The following is a 23,499-nucleotide window of genomic DNA, read 5'->3' as shown; positions in this document are numbered from 1 at the left end:
ACAGAATGGGAGAAAATATTTGCAAATCACATATGTGATAAGGGTCTAGTTTCTAAAATATAGAAACTCTTACACTTCAACAATAAAAAGGCAAATAACTAATTTTCAAAATGGGCAAAGCACTTGAATAGACATTTTCCCAAAGCAGATATGCAAATGGATAAGCACTTGAAAAGATGCTCAGGATCATTAGTCATTAGAGAAATGCAAATCAAAGCACAATGAAACATCACTTCACACCAGCAGGATGGCAGTAATTAAAAACACGGAAAACAAGTGTTGGAGAGAATGGAGAGTAACTGGAACCCTCACGCATTGCGGGTAGGAATGTGAGATGGTGTAGCAGCTTCCAAAACAAGCTGGCGTTTCCTCAAAAGGTGAAACATAGTGTTACCATTGACCCAGCAGGACCCCACCGAGGTATATGCGGAGAGAAATGAAAACACACCCCCACACAAACACTTGTACGTGGATGCTTATAAGGAGCGTTATTCCTAATAGTCAATTCGTGGAAACAACCCAAATGTCCATCAACAGATGAATGAATACGCAAAACACGATCCATCCATACAATGGGATATCATTCGGCCACAGAAAAGGGGATAAAGTACTGACACAGGCTATGGATGAAACTTGAAAATACGTTATGCAATCCCAGCAACAACACAGCACTGGTAACTCTTACGCAGCCAGCTCTGGGCAGTGAACTTCCACTGGACAGAGAGGCCCTGTAGCCTCAGAGGCCAACCCCAGAACACTGCCACCCAGAGGCTGACCCACAAACTGACTCTTTGCTAAACACAAAATAAGGCAGTCTGGGAAACAAATGCGGCTTGCTTTAAAATAAGGACTGTGGTTTACAACACAGAGGAACAGTGTATCGCAGGGAAACTCAACACTCTCCTGGATACCTGGCAGGTCTAAGGCGAGCCACACTGAAGAATAGAAGAACCGAAGGACCTTCACTACTGCAATATATTTTTTTTTTTTTCACCTTTTAACTAAGAAACCAATTTTTTTTCTTTTTTTTTCTTTTCCTCTTCTTCTTCTTTTTTTTTTTCCTCTTTTTTCCATCACCTGATTTTACCCTTTTAATTACTACCTTCTTATTTTTAACCAGTATTATTACTGCTACCATTTTACCATTTTTTTTAAAGTGCCATTTTATTTTCTCTTTATTTTATTTTGGGATTAGTGTTCTCCATTCTATTTTCATTGTTATATTATTGGTTGTTTCTAGTTTGCATTTATCTCCAGGGAGCTGTTGCTGGAATTTGTTGGGATTAATGGCTGTTCTATAGGAGTATTCTCCTCATATAAAAAGTCTCTTCCCCTCTTCCACTTCATTCTCTCTTTTCGCTCTTTTTTTTTCTTTTCCTTTCTTTTCTCGCTTTTACTTCCCCCCCCCCTTTTTCCCACTTTCATTTTTGCACTCCTTTTTTTGGTCCCTAATTTTCTTTTCTTTTTTCTCTTTTCTCTTTTTCTCTTCCTTCTTTCTTATCCCCTAATTCTCTTAATTCAGGTGGTCACCTTTATTTGGGGTTATTAATATCGTGAATATATTTGTGTATAGTGCCTGGTACGTGGTGCCTTGTTGTGTTGTATTTTGTGCCTTTAAATCAACACAGCAGATCCAAGCAACAGCAACCTCCTGAGCACCACACCCTCTGCTGAGGAACAGCAGCTGTACGTGAAACCTCGCCCCACCAGCCAGAAGAGCCACCACAGCTGTGAACAGCACCCACCAGAGGAGTTGCTGCCAACTGAAGAGCAGCTGCTACCACAACCGCCCGAAGAGGAACCGCAGACCAAGGAGTCACTGCCACCAAGGGAGCAGCCACTGAACGACTCAACATCTAGGTATGTCAGTGAGATCAAACATGGGTAGACAAAGAAACCCCCAAAGGAAAGAGAAGGAGGACTCTCCAGAAAAGCAGCTAAGTAATACAGAGGCATGCAACATGACAGAAAAAGAATTCAGAATAAGGGTCCTAGAGTGCATAAACCGGATGGAGGAAAAAATCGACAACCTCAGCAAGAAGCAAGAAGAAACAGATGAAAAAATCGATAACATATGGAAGAAGCTAGAAGAAACAGATGAAAAAATCGATAACATATGGAAGAAGCTAGAAGAAACAGATGAAAAAATCAACAACTTAAGTAAGACCCAAGAAGATATGAAGAGTGACATAGCTGCAATGAAAAACTCCATTGAAAGTATCAACAGTAGACTAGGAGAAGCGGAGGACCGAATTAGTGATTTAGAAGACAAGGAAGCAAAACACACCCAAAATGTACTGCAATTGGAGAAAAAAATGAAAAGACAGGAGGAGAGCCTAAGGGAGCTTTGGGACAACATGAAACGAAACAACATACGAATAATAGGGGTACCAGAACAACAGAAGGATGAACAAGGATTAGAAAACCTATTAGAAGAAATAATATCAGAAAACTTCGCTGAGGTGGGGAAGAAAAAAGTCACACAAGCCCAGAGAGTCCCAAACAAGGTGAACCCAAAAAGACCCACACCAAGACACATCATAATTACCATGGCAAATGTTCAGGACAAAGAGAGAATCTTACAGGCTGCAAGAGAGAGACGGAAAGTTACATACAAGGGATCTCCCATTAGATTGTCAAATGATTTCTCAACAGAAACACATCAGGCCAGAAAAGAATGGACGGAAATTTACAAAGTGATGCAAAGCAAAGGACTGAATCCAAGAATACTCTATCCAGCAAGGCTATCATTCAAACTTGAAGGGGAAATAAGAAGCTTCACAGACAAAAAAAGGCTAAGGGAGTTTATCACCACCAAGCCAGCAATGCAAGGAATGCTAAAGGGACTGGTATAAAAATAAGAAATAAAAAGCTCAGAAAGAAAACAGCCACACAAAAACAGAAATGCCTACAAACAAGTACCTTTCAATAATAACTTTAAACGTAAACGGACTAAATGCTCCAAACAAAAGACATCGAGTGGCTGAATGGATAAAAAAACATGACCCATACATCTGCTGTCTACAAGAAACCCACCTCATTAGAAGGGACTCACACAGACTGAAAGTGAAAGGATGGAAAAATATCTTTCAGGCAAATGGAAAGGAAAAGAAAGCTGGGGTAGCAATACTTATATCGGACAAAATAGACCTCAAAGTGAAGGCCATAACAAGAGATAAGGAAGGCCACTTCATAATACTAAAGGGATCAATACAACAAGAAGATATAATCCTGGTAAACATATATGCACCCAATGCAGGAGCACCCAAATTCATAAAAAAACTCCTGGAAGATATCAAAGGAGACATCGACAACAATACAATCATAGTAGGGGACTTTAATACACCACTGACAGCACTGGATAAGTCCTCTAGACAAATAATCAGCAAAGATATAGCAATCCTAAATGACTCACTAGATCAGATGGACTTAATAGACATCTTCAGAACACTTCACCCGAAAGCCAGGGAATATACATTCTACTCAAATGCTCATAGGACATATTCAAAAATAGACCATATATTGGGTCACAAGCAAAGTATCCCCAAATTCAAGAAAATTGAAATCATAAAAAGCGTCTTCGCAGACCACGATGGCATAATATTAGAAATAAACTACAATAAAAACAACCCAAAATACTCAAACACCTGGAAGCTGAATAGCATGCTATTAAATATTGATTGGGTTACCAATGAAATCAAAGAAGAAATTCAAAACATCCTGGAAACTAATGACAATGAAAACACAACAATCCAAAACCTATGGGACACAATGAAAGCAGTCCTGAGAGGGAAGTTTATAGCTCTACAGGCCTATCTCAACAAACAAGAAAAAATGGTAGTAAATCATCTAACTCTACAACTCAAAGAATTAGAAAGAGAGCAACAAGAAAACCCCAGAGTGAGCAGAAGGAAGGAGATAATAAAGATTAGAGCAGAAATAAATGACATAGAGACCAAAAAAACAATACAGAAAATCAATGAAACCAAGAGCTGGTTCTTTGAAAGGATAAACAAGATTGACAAACCTCTAGCCAGACTCACCAATAAGCAAAGAGAGAGGACCCAAATAAACAAAATCAGAAACGATAGAGGCGAAATAACAACAGACCCCACAGAAATACAAATGATTGTTAAAAAATACTATGGACAGCTCTACTCCAACAAACTAGACAACCTGGAGGAAATGGACAAATTCCTAGAAAAATACAACATTCCAAAACTCAATCAGGAAGATTCTAAAAATCTCAACAGGCCAATAACTATGGAAGAAATTGAAGCAGTCATCAAAAAGTTTCCAGCAAACAAAAGCCCAGGACCAGACGGCTTCACAGGGGAGTTTTACCAAACATTCAAGGAAGAACTAAAACCTATCCTCCTCAGACTACTACAAAAAATTCAAGAGGAAGGAACACTTCCAAGCTCATTCTATGAAGCCAGCATCACCCTAATACCAAAACCAGGTAAAGACAACACAATGAAAGAGAATTACAGGCCAATATCCCTCATGAACATAGATGCCAAAATCCTCAACAAAATCTTAGCAAATCGGATCCAGCAGTACATCAGAAAGATCATACACCATGACCAAGTAGGATTTACCCCAGGGATGCAAGGATGGTACAATATCCGCAAATCAATAAACGTGATACATCACATAAACAAATTGAAAGAAAAAAACCACATGGTCATATCAATTGATGCAGAAAAAGCATTTGACAAAATTCAACACCCATTTTTGATAAAAGCTCTCAGCAAGGTGGGAGTAGAAGGATCATACCTCAACATAATAAAAGCCATATATGACAGGCCCACAGCCAACATCATACTCAATGGACAAAAACTAACACCATTTCCCCTAAGAACAGGAACAAGACAGGGATGCCCCCTCTCACCACTCCTGTTCAACATAGTACTGGAAGTGTTAGCCATTGCAATTCGGCAAGAAGAAGAAATAAAAGGCATCCAAATTGGAAAAGAGGAAGTAAAACTGTCCTTATTTGCAGACGACATGATATTATACATACAAAACCCTAGAGACTCCATCAAAAAGCTACTGGACTTAGTACATGAATTTGGCAATGTAGCAGGATACAAAATTAACCCCAAGAAATCCGAGGCATTTCTATACACCAATAGTGAACTTTCAGAAAGAGAGATTATAAAAACAAGCCCGTTTACCATCGCACCAAAAAAATTAAGCTACCTAGGAATAAACTTAACTAAAGAGGTAAAAGACCTCTACTCAGAAAACTACAGGACGTTGAAAAAAGATATAGAGGAAGACATAAACAGATGGAAGAACATACCGTGTTCATGGATTGGTAGAATCAACATCATTAAAATGTCCATACTACCCAAAGCAATCTATAAATTCAACGCACTTCCCATTAAAATACCAACGGCATACTTCAGAGATCTAGAACGAACTCTCCAAAAATTCATCTGGAATAAAAAAAGACCTCGAATAGCTGCAGCAATCCTGAAAAAGACCAAAGTAGGTGGGATCTCAATACCAGATATCAAGATGTATTACAAAGCCACTGTTCTCAAAACTGCCTGGTACTGGCACAAGAATAGGCATATAGATCAATGGAATAGAATAGAGAGCCCAGAAATCGGCCCGAACCAATATGCTCAATTAATATTTGACAAAGGAGGCAAGAACATACAATGGAGCCAAGATAGTCTCTTCAATAAATGGTGCTGGGAAAATTGGACAGATATATGCAAGAAAATGAAACTAGACCACCAACTTACACCATACACAAAAATAAACTCAAAATGGATAAAGGACTTAAATGTACGACAGGAAACTATAAAAATTCTAGAAGAATCCAAAGGCAACAAAATCTCAGACATATGCCGAAGCAATTTCTTCACTGATACAGCTCCTAGGGCACTTGAAACTAAAGAGAAAATGAGCAAATGGGACTACATCAAAATAAAAAGCTTCTGCACAGCAAAAGAAACCATCAACAAAACAACGAGAAAACCCACTGTGTGGGAAAACATATTTGCCAATGTCATATCCGATAAGGGCCTAATCTCCAAAATTTATAGGGAACTCATACAACTTAACAAAAGGAAGATAAACAATCCAATCAAAAAATGGGCAAAGGACCTAAATAGACACCTTTCAAAAGAGGACATTCAGAAAGCCAAGAGACATATGAAAACATGCTCAAAGTCACTAATCATCCGAGAGATGCAAATCAAAACAACAATGAGGTACCATCTCACACCTGTCAGACTGGCTATCATCAACAAATCAACAAACGACAAGTGCTGGAGAGGATGTGGAGAAAAAGGAACACTTGTGCACTGCTGGTGGGAATGCAGACTGGTGCAGCCACTATGGAAGACAGTATGGAGTTTCCTTAAAAAACTGAAAATGGAACTCCCATTTGACCCTGTGATCCCACTTCTAGGAATATACCCCAAGAAACCAGAAACACCAATCAGAAAGGATATATGCACCCCTATGTTCATAGCAGCACAATTCACCATAGCTAAGATCTGGAAACAGCCTAAGTGCCCATCAGTAGATGAATGGATTAGAAAACTGTGGTACATCTACACGATGGAATACTATGCTGCTCTAAAAAGGAAGGAACTCTTACCATTTGCAACGTCATGGATGGAACTGGAGAGCATTATGCTAAGTGAAATAAGCCAGTCAATGAAGGAAAAATACCACATGATCTCACTCATTCATGGATAATAGAGACCATTATAAACTTTTAAACAATAATAGATACAGAGGCAGAGCTGCCTCAAACAGATTGTCAAACTGCAGCAGGAAGGCCGGGGAGGGTTGCGGGGTAGGAGGTAGGGGGTTAAGAGATCAACTAAAGGACTTGTATGCATGCATAGAAGCATAACCAGTGGACATAAGACATTGGGGGATAGGGGAGGCTAGGGGACTGTCTAGGGCGGGGGGATAAAATGGACACATATGTAATACCCTTTGTAATACTTTAAGCAATAAAAAAAAAAAGAAAAAAAAAAAAAAAAGAAAATACGTTATGCTAAGTGAAAGCTACAAAGGTCACACATTATGTGTTTCCATTGATAGGAAATTTTATAGGAAATGTCCAGAGGGCAAAGCCGCAGAGCGGGGGGGGGGGGGGGGGGGGGGGGGGGAATGGCTGTCAGTGGGTAGGGGTTTCTTTGGGGAGTGCTGACAATGCTTTGGAATTAGAGTGTGGTGATGGTTACACAGCTTGGTGAATATACTACAAGCCACTGAATTGTACACCTCAAGAGGGTACATTTTATGTTATGTAAATTATACCTCAATTTAAAAAATAATCACTATGGTAATACGGGTTTAAGGCCCAAGGTATCCATTAATAACAACTCTAATGGCTACCACTTAGTACCGGCTGTGTATAAAGACATTTACAGACATGATTTTGTTTAAACTTCACAACAACTCTACAAAGTGGCGATTATTCCCCTCCTGTTCCATGGAAAAGACACGGAGGCCCAGAGGAGTGGCCCTGCAGCTATGTTTGGAGGAGCCGAGTAAGATCCACCCACAAGTCTGCGGGACTTCAGAGGGCAAGCCCTCCCTAGCACCCTGCAGTCTGTATGAACAGTACCTTGCTGCACGCGGCAGGGATCCTAGCCCTGTCCCCTCTGTCCACGCGCCCTATCTTCAGTAACGGAGCCTCCTTTGACGTCGGGCAGGAATGTGCTCAGCTACAAGACTCATCTTCAGCCTCCACTGCAGCTGGTGTGGCTGCGCGCCTAAGTCCAGCCGGGGGCATAGATGCAAGCCGAAGTGCGATGCAGGACTTTTGGGAAAGTGTCTTAAAAAGAGCTAATTCGGCAAGAGAAAGACCCTTGCTATCCTTCCCCTCCTCTTCCAGCCTGCTGCCGGTAACGTGGATGTGATGGCTGACGCTCCAGCAGCCACTTTGGAGCAATAGGTAATATGATGAGGATGGCAAAACCAGAGACAGAAACAGCGTGGGCCCCTGATAACCCATGGAGGCACCACCTGACTTTGGTCTATCTCCTGACTTCATTAGTCTGAGAAAAAGAAGAAAAAACCCTAATTGCTGATGTTATTTGGACTTTTGTTGATATGCAGCTGAAATCTAATTCTAACTTCTACCGGGCCCATGAACATGCTGAACCAACTAAGAATGAACAACAACAAAAAAGCTCAGAAGTGGTCAAATTACGAGAATTCTATCAGTCCTTTTCCCCAACTTATTCTCTATGTTTTAGATTCTATATTCAGAGGCTTAGGTAGGATACTGAATTATTCCAAGGACAGTCACCGAGGCTTATTTTGTGAAGTTATAGAATCACTGAAAAGATGGGTCTCAATTTACCAAGTACAGACAAATACATATTAGGAGCACTTAAATGTCATCTCAGGAATTGATTCAGAAATACAGCCACAGAGGAGCCAACAGGCTCCGTGCGTGGGTTTCTGAAGAAGCAACTTTACTTACATACAACCTTTGAACAATTTGATTAAGAGAGAAGAGACAGGGCAGATTCCAAACCGGAAGTAGGATGATAAAGCTCAAGGAATGCTGTGCTTAACATCCATGTTCTGCCCCATCCTTCAAGGGCAACCTTAAAGTTCCAGAATTGTTTTCCCTGCTAGAAAGACAAATGCAGTGGCCTTCCCACAGCTGAAATAGAATCAGAGTTTTGTTGTTTATTTACTTACATAAGATAGATGTAATATTTATTAGTCGATGAATTAGTTATAACTTGACAGCAGGCTGGTACTGTATTGTGGGGTTAAGAATGGGTTTTCTTTCATTATCCATCTTTCCATTTAGGGTTAAGAATTCACGCCACAATGACAAGAGTAAGGACAAAACATTTGGAGGAAGAAAATATTTTTCACTGATTCCATTGCCTAATGTATCTGATTTTGTATACACTGTGGATGGCTAGAGCTCATACCCCAAACAGTCTTCATGAGGGTGAAAAATTCTACTGTCCTTCTGTATTACAGGCAGCATTTGTGTATGTGTGAGTGAATGAAAAGACAAATTCAGATTATAATGGATTACAGTCCTTCCTCCAGACCTTGGGTGGAATTTTTACTCTTTCCTTTCTTAATAGTGCGCGCACACGCACACAGAAATAACATGGACAGATACACACACACACACACACTCAGAAATAACATGGACAGACAGACACACACACACACACACACACACACACACTCAGAAATAACATGGACAGACAGACACACACACACACACACACACACACACTCAGAAATAACATGGACAGACAGACACACACACACACACTCAGAAATAACATACCCCCCCGCCACACACACACATACACACTCAGAAATAACATGGACAGACAGACACACACACACACACACACACACACACACACACTCAGAAATAACATGGACAGACAGACACACACACACACACACACACACACTCAGAAATAACATGGACAGACAGACACACACACACACACACACACTCAGAAATAACATGGACAGACAGACAGACACAGACACACACACACACACACACACTCAGAAATAACATGGACAGACAGACACACACACACACACACACACACTCAGAAATAACATGGACAGACAGACACACACACACACACACACACTCAGAAATAACATACCCCCCCCGCCACACACACACATACACACTCAGAAATAACATGAACAGATGCACTCACATACACACACACTCAGAAATAACATGGACAGATACACACACACTCAGAATCCCAAGTGCACACATGGTCGGCAAGCAGACACTTACTGAAGCTCAGTCACCATCACTGATTCCTGGGCCACACCCCAGCACCTGGCTGCAGAGCAAGGCTGAGCTGGGCCCTCAGGAGCCCACAGACTCTCAGAGACTGTGCAGGTGGCCCGCCACGCCCACTGGCTACCTTCCCTGTCCTGCTCCAGACCCAGGCACCTGATCCGCTCCCAACACATCACAGGGCTCCTGCGTCCTCCGGCTCCAGACTGGGTTTGGCAGCTGGAGGAATAAGAACGTGCAGGGAGGGGTGCTTCCCCCTCCGGCTCCTGCTGCTCAGCTGCTGTCTGAGGACCCTACACAGCCTCTCTGCCTCCCGTTGCCAGAGGCATCCCTTCCCTCACCCCTTCAGACCTTCTTCGGAGAAGCCAGGAGCACCCCACCATCCCATACGCCTCCCCGCCCCTCACCCACACCTCAGATGAGCCCTTTATTAAACTCTGCTCAAAATATCTGATTTTGAACGTGCTGCCGGCTTAATGCTGGGACCCAGACTGACCTGGGAGGCAGAGAAAGCAGAGAATTCGGGATAATGCAATAAGAGTGCTGTTTCCCCACGACGTACGAGAGCCCTGGGGTCTGAGTGCTGGTGTGGTGCATCCTGGCCCATCACTTACTATCTGTGAGCCTCTTCCATCCTCAGCGTCCACCCTGAAAAGTGGGTTAACACTGGTGCCTATTCATAGGGCGGCATGAGGGTTAGGTCAGATAATACACGTATTGGTTAGCTGGGCCCCTGGCACTTTGTCAATGCTGACAGGTAGCAGAGGATTCTTAGAGTTAATGTGCAGTACCTTCGACATAGTAAGCAACCAACATGTGTCTGTTGAAATGACTGAAGTTCAAGGAGAAATAAGTACAGGGGACATGGAGAAGCGATAGGGCAATGGCAGAGAAAATCTTGAAGGACTGCCTAGAGGAGGTGATGCTGAGCTGTTTCCTGGAAGAGTGAGCGAGTTGGATGGCTGGCAAAGGGTGTTCCAGGCAGTGGGAACAGCAAGTACAAGTAGGTGGAGGTCTGCAAGGTGCATCAGATGTGGGGCCCTGCAAATAGCTCAGTGCAATGAGAGAAGGACGCGTGCTGGCAGGGATCAGAGCCAAGGATGGAGAGAAAGGCAGGGCTGCCAGGGAAGGCCTCGGATGTCATGCCAAGGACTGGACAGTGCCTTAAAAGCAAATTGAGCTGCTAGGGTTGATGCTGAGAAGGTTCAATCTGGCTGCAATGTTGGTCCTGACCTGGCACAACGTGAGCACACAGTAGGTGCTTTGCATGCTTAATGAAGAATGGACGCATACCAGCAGTTCTATACAGCGAGACTGAGCATCTCCCTCCTTCCTTCCCTCCCTCCCTCCCTCCCTCCTTCACACATGCCAACATATAACATGCCACGATCCAGGCAACCCACCAGTCACAGGTCTCCCCACATGTTCCTCATCTGATCGCATTAATATTATGCCCCATTGTGGAATAATAAAAAATGTATTTGGTCTTTGTCCCTGGTTTCGGGCACAGAGCTCCTAACACCACTGGAATCTGCAGAAGGCAAGAGGGTCTTTTGTCTGCTAATGAGATGACTCCCAGGTAGGGGGCTGAACAGCTTCAGGATGGTGACCAGAGAGACACCCCCCGCCCCCTCCCGCCAGGAGGCAGAGAGACTGGAGTTCAACCACCGATGGCTGATGGTTTAATCAATGGTGACTGTGTAATGAAACCTGCACAAAGTCCCTCAACTACAGGGGTGGGGAGCTTTTGGTCGGTGACCACATCCATGTGCTGGATGGAAGGCAGGGACCAGAGAGGACACGGAACTGTGCACCCCTCACCCAACACCCGCCCTTACTGGCCATTCCCGAGTTGTATCCTTTATAATAAACTGGTAACAGTAAGCCAAGTGCTTTCCTGAGTCCAGTGAGTCATTCTGACCAATTATTGAACGTGAGGGGCTGTGGAAGCCTCTGAATTTACAGCCTGTCAAACAGAAGCACCCCTGAGACTTGTGACTGGCGTGTGAGGAGGGAGCACTCCAGGGGAGCTGGGCCCCTAACCTGTGGGTCTGTGCTAACTCCGGGTACTTAGTGTCAGAACTGAATTGATTGCTGGACACCCCGTTGGTGTCCGGAGAGTTGGAAAGTTGCCTGGGGTCAGAGGTGGTGTTAGAGAAAAAAGGACATCACACTCATAAACACTCGATGCCATGCACATGCTGGACACTCCTTCCCTCCTCCCTGCAGCGGCCAGACACGCCCGGGAGCCACTGGCAGAATTACACCGGGCAGAGCTCATCTGGGCGGCGCTGTCCTCACTGACTCAGCTGCTGACTCACTGTGGCTCTGGGCGTGGCGACTGGAAGCACGCAGACCAGCCAGACACTGTGCCCCACGCCAGGCACAGAGGCCTTGCTCCTTGGCCTCTGGCTCACAGGTCCAAAGGCTGGAGACGTCTGGTCAGGAAGCCCGTCCCTCCACTCACCCACACATGTCCCAGGGATGTGCTGCACAGCTGGCCCCCGTTTCTCCTTCTATGAGGCATCTATGCATCTCAGGCGGGGCCCCCAGAAGCCGAGCCTGAGACAAGGATTCAAGGGAATGATCCCAGGTACATGGGCAGGAAATAGCTGTAAGATTTCAGGCACTGCATTTAAAAAGTTAAAAGGAACGGGTGGGATTCTTTTTAATAATAAGTATCATTTAACCCAATATATCCAAAATATTACCACTTCAACGTGAATTATGAATATCACAGTTGATATCCTTTTGTTTCAAAGTCTTAAAGACTGGTCTGCGTTAGACTCACAGGGCATCTCCATTCGGACCGGCCAGCTGTCAGTCTTCAATGGCCACTTGTGGCTGGTGGCTACCATATGGCACAGGGTTTGGGCAGCAGCGAGGAACCCTGACTCCGGCAGACAAGGGATTACAGTGATGGCTTCCCAGGACTTGGAATGAAAGCTGAGGCAACTGTCCACCTCTCCCGACACAACTGGCTGCACCCGTACTGTGCTAGGTGCTTTCATGAACCGGCTCTTTCAATCCTCGCTGCAGGAGGAAAGGGAAGCTCATGGGGTTAGTGGCGTGCCCAAGGTCCCAGAGCGAGGAGGTGTTGACATACAAAGGACCGTAACTGACAAAGGGACCGAGTGCAGATGACCCCAGTGGCGACCCTGGATCCAGGAGTGCCTGAAGTCAGCTCTCACCTTGGGCTTTCCTTTCTGCGCCACTGCTTGCCACTGAAAGATGCCCAACTGACACGGAACAGTGCCCTAGGGATGCGGAAGGATCTGCCTAATCCCCCATCAGTCTGGGTACCACAGTCTCCTGGCTCCCCTCCGACAGGCCACCCACCTCTTACGGCTCCCAGTAAAGACGGCCCTTCGTGCACAGGCCACATTTGTCTACACTCATCTAGACTCTCAGCTGAGCCCCTGGGAAGGGAACTAGAATCTTCTAAGATTGCATGTGCTGACAACAGGGTAAGTCAACTTCCCATCATGCCCCTCAGGTCCCGTGAGGCCTTGAACACCAAATTAGATAAAGGCAATCCAAAGGCGATCCATCGGAGACTCAAACCAGAGGACACACTCTGAGACCAAATGGACTGACCTCAAGTTGCCAGCAGGGAAGGGCCTCTCTGATTAAAATACAGACAGAACCCACTGTCTCCTCCATGCACGGGACAGCCCACATGAAGGATGGGCCGATTACAGCTTTTCAGGTGCAACATCAAAGCTGTCGGCTTCGCTGTGTAATTTATGACCTGGTCGGCAGACAAGCATTCATTCTGGGTTATAATGGTCACCTCCCCTTTCCTGCTACCCAGAGAACCCACCTCCTATCTGGTGCTGAGGAAGGGGTGGGGGCACAAGGGAATTCAGACAGCAGCCTGGGCCACCACGCCAGCCACAGAGCCTTGCCCACGGTGGACACACGATGACCACTTGCAATCTCCTGGTGAAAACTCCGTTTCCAATCTTCTGTCACCAAATTCCCAGGTTGGGAACGTGTGACCACCCTGACTCACCCTGGAGGAGCAGCCAGAGCAGACACCTCGGCCACGGTCTGTGGCCTGAGACTCTCACAGTCAATGATGCTGCTGCGGATGGGAGGGGGCGCGGGGAGGAGCCTGGCGGGGCGCACGCAGCCAGTCCTGCTAATGGTGCGTCTGCAGCGACTCCCTGAAACTCATCTGCAGCCAAAGCCCCCTCCGCTTGGCTCTGCCAAGCACAGCCTCGCTGGGGAGGAGGTGGCGTTGCGGTGGTGGTGGTGGTAGGGGGTGCTATCGATTCTCAGGAAACCTGAGAAGTAGCTTTTGAGCATCAAACCCTAAACATCTGCCTGGAACCCCTTTCAGGAGCTTTGGGCACGACGGTAATCCCCACAGAGCGTCCCACATCTATCTCTCTCTCTCTCTCTCTCTCTCTCTCTCTCTCTCTCTCTCTCTCTTTTACAAAGAAAATGGTTCTTTACTCAATTCTGTAAAATGCATTAGATCATAGTTTCCACTTTAAACCCAAATCAAATCAACTCTCGTGTGGATTGGATAACCCAGGCTGCTGTTTCCCCTAAGATTACCTTTGTGAGTGCTAACATTTTGGAGAAATGTGAAAACAGAGACCAGCGAGTATAAAAAAGCCCAGGTCCCACCCAATCTTTTCTTTCTTCCGTCCTCTTGTAAACTGAGGTAACACTGGGTGGCAACCCTGTCTAAGCTGCAGGTGTACAGCCCTGTAATCTGATATCTGTATACACTCTAGTGTGCTCACCACCCAAAGGCTAACTTCCCGCCATCGCCATACATCTGACCCCTTTCCCCATTCTGCCCTCTCCCCGTCCCCCTTCCCCTCCGGTACCCACCATCTGGTGGTCTGTACAATGAGTTTGTTTTTGTTTATTCATTTCCACCCAATTCTCAGTCACCTGCACGCCCGCCTCAGTCCCGCCTTGCTTGAAAAAGGATTCTTGTACAAGTAACAGGCCTGGAATTGGCCTTTTATGTTCATGATTGATTTAGCAGGGGCCACTGATTTGATTTCAACGATCACATGTAGTTACTGAACATCCACTACATGCCAGGCTCTGGGCCAGGCTCCAGGGTAATGTTAGTGGACAAGCAGTTACCACCACTGTCTGTTGGGAGCTTGTGGTCGGGGGGGGCGGGGGGGGGGCGGGGGGGGCGCGGGGGCAGGGCATAGACAAACCCAAGTGAACACACAAATGATTCCAGACTGTCACGAGGGCTAGGAAGCGGCCCACGGAGGCGATGGGGTGGGGAGGGAAGGTCCCTGAGGAAACTGGGGCTGGGACTACATGAGAAGGGGTCGCTCCTGTGGGGAGCAGGGGGTAGGGGGACAGGAGGTGCAGGCAGAAAGCAACAGGAGGCAGAGTCCCGAGGCCAGGAAGAGGCCAGTGGCTGACGCCTGGGAGGGAACGGGGCGGGCAGACAAGGGAGCAGGGCTGGGTCACGCTGGCCCTCGCAGGCCGCAGTGAGGAATCTGGGCTTCATTGGAAGTGAGGCGGCAGCGGCGCTGGGACACGGATGGCTTCCAGCAGAGGCCTAGCGTCTCATGAAGGAGATGTTGGGAGAAAACCCACGGTGGGTGTCTAAGCTGGAGCCGCCTGCTGGACTTCCAGATGGAGTATAATTAGGCATGTGGGACACTGAGGCTGGAACTCAGAGGGCAGGTGTAGCTGGAGGTCGGATCTGGAAGCAGTCAGCCTACAGAGGGTCTTCAACAACATCTGGAGTTGTCTGGGGCGAGGGGCACCCAACTCTGAGACCGAGAGAGAGGGCAGAGTCCCAAGGAGAAATCCGGGTGGGCTGCCAGAGGGAGAAACCGTCAGCTGGGTCAAATGCCTCCTGGAAGCCGAGTGGATTGTAGAATAATCCCAAAGCTTTGAGATTTGGGGGCCGGGGGGGGGGCTTATCTTAAAAGGCTTTCCTTAGGGCCTAGGGACGTTATCGTAACAGGTGAGGACAGTGGGAATTCAAGGCTCCAGGACCAGACTCCCTGCAACTGAATCTCACTCCTACCAGTTCCCAGCCACGGGCCTCCTACAGCTCTCCAACCCCCATGAGCTCATCTCTTCGATGGGAAAACAGCAGAACCTGACTCCCAGCCTCCGAATTACGAGACAATACATTTCGATTAAGCCACTGAGTCCGTGCTACTTAGTTCCTGGGGCCCTAGGAGACAAGCACAATATTGTCTCATCCTTCAGCCCCATTGAAACAGAGGCTACGCTCTGTTCATCTCGGCATCCCAGCAGCTGGTCCCTCCCTGGCTCACGGCAGGTGCCCAGAAAGTGTTTGCTGCGTGAGCGAGCGAAACAATTAATAACGTATCAACTCGGCAGGAGGAGGGACTGTCTTTGGTCTCTACTAAGAGACTGGAGCGAATTAGGTGCTCAATACACATTTGTAGAATAAACGTTTTAAAATGAAAGGAGAGTCCAGCCGGCGTGGCTCAGTGGTTGAGCTTTGGCCTATGAACCAGGAGGTCACGGTTTGATTCCCCATCAAGGCACATGCCCAGGTTGTGAGCTCGATCCCCAGTGGAGGGCGTGCAGGAGGCAACCGATCCATGATTCTCATCATTAATGTTTCTATCTCTCTCTCTCTCCCTCTCCCTTCCTCTCTGAAATCAACAAAAATACATTTTAAACAATAAAAAATAAAATGAAATGAAAGGAGAGAAGCTCAGGAAGGCTTTGTAATGAGCCTCACTCATCTGTTTTCCTGGCGTCCAGGGTGTGGCACATGGGCGCTGCTCCACACACGTTGAAGGCTAAGGGAGGGAGGGAAGGCCGGCAGGAAACAAACCGAATCACCACACTTTCCCAATCTGTCCGGGCAGAAGCGTCTTCCTCTCCGCATCGGACAGAGGAATGGCCAATGCCCTGGAATTACGGCTAGATTTCAAACAGCCTCAATTACAGTGAATGTGCGTTCTCGGTAGAACTGGAATATTAGTGTTTTTTCTAAAACACGTTTCTTTTCCTTCTACTAGTACATCCAGAAGTCACAGGCTTCCCACCCAGCCCTCCCAACAATGTCGGAAACGCAGCTCGGAGTTCAGAGGTCAGTGCAAGGGACACATTTCCCGTCCATGTGCGGTGCTCACTCCCTGCCTGACCCCTGTCCTGCGGCCAAAGAGGGACATCAGCTGTGCTCAGGGAAATTCAATTTGGCTGACAGCTGGCGGCACACTAATGACAGGGCGTCCGCCTTGACCTTGGGAAAGGCAAAGGCAGTGGAGGGGTGGGGGGCGGGGGCAGTCACAAGGGTTGCTCCTGGGCTTGGTGTGGGCACGTCTAAAGTTTAGGTCAGTTCGTTTCTACCTACAGAGAAAATCCCTAAAAATAAGGCCAACTGAATTCTCCTGCTGGCTCAGAATTCAATTCCGTTTCCGTTTGCGGCTCATCCCCCGCCTCTCCTGGGCCTGGTAGCATTTTGGGTGAAAAAAGGAAACACCTTGAGCTTCCCCAGGGATGACAACTGCATGGTTGTGGGTGTGATTTTATTCCTTCATTCATTCCGTCAACCATTCATTCATTCATGCACTTATTTTAATAGCCTAACAACGCAAGAGGCCCCTGGACTTGGCCTTGATGGTGGAGCAAGTCTCTGTCTGCTCCTGTGGGTTCCCCTTCTCAGCTTGGAGCTCCGAGCTCCAGCACTGGTGCTCCCGGGACGCCAGGTGGAGGCTGGGGTCTGTCACAGTGACAAACAAGGGAAGGAGAAGCTGACCCCTTCCCTGGGCCGGTTAACAGAGACCAGAGGGAAGGAGCCATCATGTGCCTACAGTCTTACCCACTGGCGCTGCACCTCTTCTCCCATCACGGAGTGGGGGGAGATGCAAATCGAAGTTACTCGCCTGGCTGGATCTACGTGCCCCAGGGCGTCCCACACGGAGCCTCGGCCAGTGGCTGTCAATCTGTATGATTGACATCTTTCCTTTTCCTCTAGACAGAAAGTCCCCTGAGGACAAGGCCCATCTGCTGCGGGCATCATGTGTGCCAAGCACCCTAGCCCAGCTCCTCGCACATAAGTAAAGTAATAAGCAATTGCTTGACCTATGTTATAGGGATGAGCCAACAAAGAAAGAAACATCTGAGATAAAGGTATTGGGCTTTTTGTCATAGTTAAGAAAGTGTGGGTTTGCTGTATTCGTATTGTATATCAATATATATATTGATAGTAGGTCCTCGGTTAACGGCATTTTGTTAGGACATCAATGAGATGCTGCCGGAACTTGACCCTTATTTGCATCAATGAGCTTATGGTGAAACTGGTTTTGTTTTATGTTGTTTTGCTTAAAGTTGCAGAACTCAAAGATGATGGTACGTGAGGACTTACTGTACATAAAATGGTCTATGTCATAAGTATCCCATTCAAGGAATTAACTTCTACACCATGTAACCGGCACCCGGAACCTCCGGTGCCCCCCCTTCCCCTGCACTACTTGTGTCTGCATGTTTAGGTAAGAGAGAAATAGACCTGTATCTTCTTTAAGTCAATGTTCTTTTAGATTTTACACCATTCAGAGCAAAACCTCATCCTGAGTCATGCACTGAGTTACTGCAATTATAATTCACGTCCCCAAAAGAGACACCTGCGAGATCAATGTCACCTTTGTGTTGGACTCTTGATTTAAAAAACAAAACTAAATACGACATGACTCCAGGTAACCCTGTAGACGCCAATCTCGGAAGATAAGCAGTTCATTCATCCTGGAAGGTGGGAACAGTCCCCTGTCACAGCCTCTCAGGATGGTCTCCCTCCCTCCGGCCACTCACCTCTCCCATCCATTCTGGGCACTTCTGCTGGGCTAATTATCCTTAAAAATTGCTTTTCTCCTAAAACTTGAATAATTACAATACTTTATGTGCCTACTTTATAGAAGATGCTATGCTGTATACCTTTTTTATGCATACAAAACCTGAAAAATAAAAATCACCGCCTTTCATAGATAAGAAAACAGAAGGTGCAGAGAAGGTTAGCGACTTACCTGAGGTCAGACGGAATGTTGGTGGCAGAGCCCCCTCCAGCACCCATACTCTTTCTACCCCCCACTGACTCCCGGGGAAGACCAGCCACAGCACCTCAACCCTGTGTGGGGTCCCCTGGTGACCTTAAGACCCTCTCAGGCTCTGTGCACTTCCTCTGCCTAGTGTTCATGGATCTTCCTGTCCAGTGTTATTTTTTTCTTCTTCTAACCCAGACCTCCACCCACTGAGGTCAGAGTCCTTAGACTCCATCATGTGTCCCTACACTCAGTATTCCCAGCTGCAAAATGGGGCGATTCATACTTCTACCAAGAGGCAGCCTGGCATCGAGGGAAAAGGCTGGAGATCTGGAGTCAGGACAAACTGACTTCAGATCCAGCTGGGCACGTTCTTTATCTGTGAAAATGAACGGCATCACTCAGACCTGGTGGGCTCGCTGGGTGGACTGAGGAGGGAATATTTCTGAAAAGCCACTCGGCTAGAAGAGTGCCCATTATTGTTGGCTGGGTCCTGGCTGCTCCTAGTTCTGACTTCATTCTGGTACCACCGCCTCCCACCTTTCCTTCTGCATAAAGGAGACAGGTCAGGTGACCCGAGGCACTTGGGTAAGTCGACAGGTAGACAAGTACCCCCCCAGCAATCTGTTCACCGTGATACTCACATCCAAGGGCTTGAGTTGGGTCACACTGTGCACTTCAACGCCCCCCGCCCCCCAAAGAATCCCTCCACACTCCCCAGGCCGGGCCCTCCGGCAGGGGGGCTGAGACCACTCACCGATTCCATAGTGTGTCTCTCGAAAAACTGGAGAGCCTGCAGGCTGACGATCTCATGTCTCAGGTGTCACACGCACCAGAAGACGACCTGCAGGGGGCAGGGAGAAAGGGACAAGAGTCATCCAGGGGCCTGGGCAGAGCAGCGTCTCGGGAGCGTTCTCCCCACACGGGGGGCTGCCCAGGCACGTGCAGGGACACAGCCAGGCGGCCGCATCGCAGCAAGCCACGCTCGGGCTGACACTGCCATCGCTCAGTGCGCGCGAGGGCTCCGGAATCATCATCTTGCGTTCTATTTCTAGCTCTACAGTGCAGAGCAATTTACAAGTCATTAACTTCCCTAGACCCAGGCTCCTAAACAAGAAATGAAAGGGTGCTGGCAGGTGCCACAGACAGACAGACAGACAGACAGATAGCTGTGTGCCCACAGGAGAGCAGAGGTGTCCCCAGCAAAGGGAACCAGCCCCAGCAAGGAGGGAGATAGAGATGAAGATCCACATTTCAGCCCCTCCGAACCCGAGAGAGGATTTTAATTAATGCGTGCATATCGAAGCTTAATTAACCGCTGAGCCTGCAGAGTGCGGGAAGTCTGGGATGAAAGGTGTTGCATAAGGGAACCGCTTCCGATTCGCAGGATGGATGGGAAGTCGAGGCGGGGCTGTGGGAACAAGATGAGCGAAGGGACCTGCGGGGTCCTCCTCCAGTGAGCCCCACCTCAGATCCCCGGCTCTTCCATCTGGGGCCAGACACAGGGACACTCCTGACCCGCCATCTCCGTCACCCCTGTATCCAATCCATCCCCACGCCCTGTCTCCCTAATTCCCTAAGGATCTCTCAGCCCATCTCCCTCTCTCAGTCTCCACTGGCACAGCCCTGGACCAAACCACCATCCCTCCATCATCCTCACTGGGGCCGCTCCAGCTGCCTAACTGATTTCTTCGGAAAGCTGGTCCCCCACACGGAAGTGAGAATAACTTTTTTCTTTATGTATGTTTTACTATGGAGATGTTTGTAAACACAAAAATAAAGAAGAGTACCGAGAATCCCATGTACCCACCACCCAGCCCCAATCACCATCAATTCATAATCTATCCAACCTCATCCGTATACCCTAATCCTCCCTCCCAACATTATTATTTCAAAAAAAATTCCAGCCATCTTATTATTTTACTCATATATAGTACACCATGTATGGCTAAGATAAGGTCTTTTATAAAAAAAATATAACTGCAGTACCACTGTCATACCTAAAAAGGTAGTTCCTCAATTCACCAGATACTCAATGTTCAAATTTCTAATAGTCTCATGAATGTTAAAAAATTTAACACTCGTTTTTAAAAATCCAGATCCAAACAAGGTTCACACCTTATAACTGGATGATAAGCAGAATGAAAAATTAAAAACACCAATTTGACTGTCATTCCCCACCTTCCCACCCCCAGCTTAACATTTTCCAGTGGCTTCTTAGTGCTTTTGCATAAAAACCCAAATCACTGAACAAGGTCTGACTCTTGCCCACGTGTCTGGCTTCTGCTTGTCCACCTGGGCTGACTGCTGCAGACACATGACCTTCTTTCAGATCCTGGAACCTGCCATGGCTCTTCTGCCCCAGGTCCTTTGCACACGCCATCTCCTCATCCTGGGAGGCTCCCTCACTCACCCTCTTTTCCTAGTTAACTCCCGTACTTTCATCACACAGCGCCTTCCACAATATTAACAAATATTTGTCAGATATTTCAAACTTCTTTCAAACTTAGATGCCAATGGTGACTGACTGAATCTTTTAATGACAGTGTGAATCACGTATTTAAATTAGATGGGGTACTGACAGTCTTATCCCAAAGTTCATATGGAAAAGAGATGGACTCGGGAGAGCCAGACGATCTTGAGAAGGAAGGACAATGTTGGAGGACTCACATTTCCCAATTTCCAAACCTCCTGCTAAGCTAAGTAATCAACAGTGTGCTCCCCAGGAGAATCGCAGACCGTGACCTTCCTGTGACATTCACCTCCTGGGCAAGACTTTACCCAGCACACGGCTACGAAAAGTAAGGCCTTGTCACTGAAAAAACAGTCCAAGCCTCTCCCAGCCACTATGCCTCTTGCTTTCCCTGCTTCACCTACATGCACAAGCTGAGGCTGGATCACTCTCCTACCTCCTCACTCCATCCCCTTTGTCATGGACTTTGCAGCACTTCCCACAACTGGTGGTGATTTCTCTGTCCCCCTGGATTCTGGATTTACTTAGCCAATGGAAGGGGGAGGTGCCAATGTGTGGGTCCCAGGTCCCTTCCCTCGCTCTCCTACGATGGGCCATGACGCCAGATGTCTCCCTAGCCCCTGTCCGCTGCTGCCTTCCACTCTGGACCCCAGACTGATGCGTGACAGGGGGACAGATCTGAACCCACCCTGAAGTCCAGCCTATGCCAGCCCAGGCCAACGAAGACCCGCCAAACCACAACTGACCCACGGAACCACGGGCAAGAAAGTCAATACAACCTCAAGCAAGCCAGTGCAATTCTGCGGTGTTTGTTACTTGGCAGAAATGGACTAATACACATGGGCGGGCACAGTAACTGACGGGCACCAATGAGCATCCACATGGGCTGGAAGAAACGGAAGCCTGGCACAGAGAGCACAGGTGTGATGCCCTCCCAGCAACCCCGCAAGGCAGACGCTGGACCAGCTTTACAGATGAGAAAATCGAGGCCGAGGAGTGCCGTACTGTGTCCAGACAGTGAGTGACAGAAGTGGGATCCAACCCAGGCTGTCCAACTCAGAGAGTCCCAGCCAGGCTCTCCCTCTATAAAAGGGTCTTGCAGATCCTCAGAGACAGCTGTCCCATGAGTCCCTGGTCCACCCTCCGCCCCCCTTGTTCCATGAGCGCCTCCCAGGACAGAGTGCAGAGGCCACTGGGCTGAACTGAAGTCAGATGCTCTGGGTTCCAATCTAGCTCCGCCCTGAGCAGAGCTGAACCTCTTCAGCTCTCAGATCCCAAGGTTTGTGAGACGAGGCTGCTAACCTTAGCCCACCTTCGTCACTAGACGGGTGTGAGCCTCCGGAAGACGGTGTGAAAGAGCCATGTGAGCGGTGACACCAAAGTCAGCTCACACCCTGCTCCCGAGACTGAAGCCACTCAAATGAGATCAGCTTCTACGTATGCGTCAGGATCGCACCCCACTGCTTTGGGACCCATTTATACTTTGAGACTGATTTTCCCCCCCAACAGATAATTTATTTCCAGTTAAGTAATCCAGGTCCATCACAAAGAATAATAAGGCACGAAGCTAAAGTATTTTATTATTCCAACACCTAGAGATAAATACTGTTAGGGATTTTAAGGCTATTTCCTTTCCGGGACTTTGTCAGGGTGAAATAAATGATGCATTTCAATTAAAATGATTTTCATAGAACCAGGGAACTACCGGTAACTAAGAAAAATCCATTTGTATTCATTCATTCATTCATTCATTCATTCAATCATTCAACAAGCATTTGCCTTGTACCAATCCTAGGGCAGGGACTCCCCTAGATGCCTGAAGGAGGACCAATAACAAAAGGATGTTCATGATTTCAAGGAAATAACAGCCGTCCATTCACTGCCTTTTTAACTCAGCAAATATGGAGCACCTACTGTATGCTGGGCACTTGCTAATAATGCCAATAGCAATAACACCAACGATAACACCAACAGCTTTCTTGCTAGACCCTACACTATAACCTTTTGTCTTATTATTAAAAGTTGGCCCTCAGAACAAAGGCCCTTGGGTTAGACCTCAGATCCTGGCTCGTTGGTGAGTTCTGTATCCTTTCCTGCTTCCCTTCCCTCGTCACAAAAGTTGGGATAACTCAAGTCCTCGCCTCATCCAGTCCGAGTGAGCGTCAGTAAGGGAAGGCAGCTAAAGCCCTGAGCAAAACGACTGCTTCCCA

The 23,499-nt window shown here is 47.1% G+C and overlaps 1 protein-coding gene across 7 annotated transcripts in view; it reads right to left on the bottom strand.

Moving 5' to 3' along the window:
• The window catches only part of ASAP1 (ArfGAP with SH3 domain, ankyrin repeat and PH domain 1), a 218,077-nt gene that overhangs the window by 171,149 nt on the left and 23,429 nt on the right, over positions 1-23,499 (bottom strand). For all 7 annotated transcript variants that reach the window (XM_036337636.1, XM_036337640.1, XM_036337639.1 and 4 more), the window contains exon 2: positions 19,574-19,660. In XM_036337636.1, coding sequence (XP_036193529.1) covers positions 19,574-19,629 — 56 coding nt within the window. In that variant the 5' untranslated portion in view covers positions 19,630-19,660. The remainder of the gene's footprint in view (positions 1-19,573; positions 19,661-23,499) is intronic.

Source organism: Myotis myotis, unplaced genomic scaffold (genome assembly GCF_014108235.1).
Source record: "Myotis myotis isolate mMyoMyo1 unplaced genomic scaffold, mMyoMyo1.p scaffold_m19_p_16, whole genome shotgun sequence".
Lineage (NCBI taxonomy): Eukaryota > Metazoa > Chordata > Mammalia > Chiroptera > Vespertilionidae > Myotis > Myotis myotis.
The sequence above is the reverse complement of the archived record's forward strand: the minus strand, read 5'-3'. Positions and strand labels throughout refer to the sequence as shown.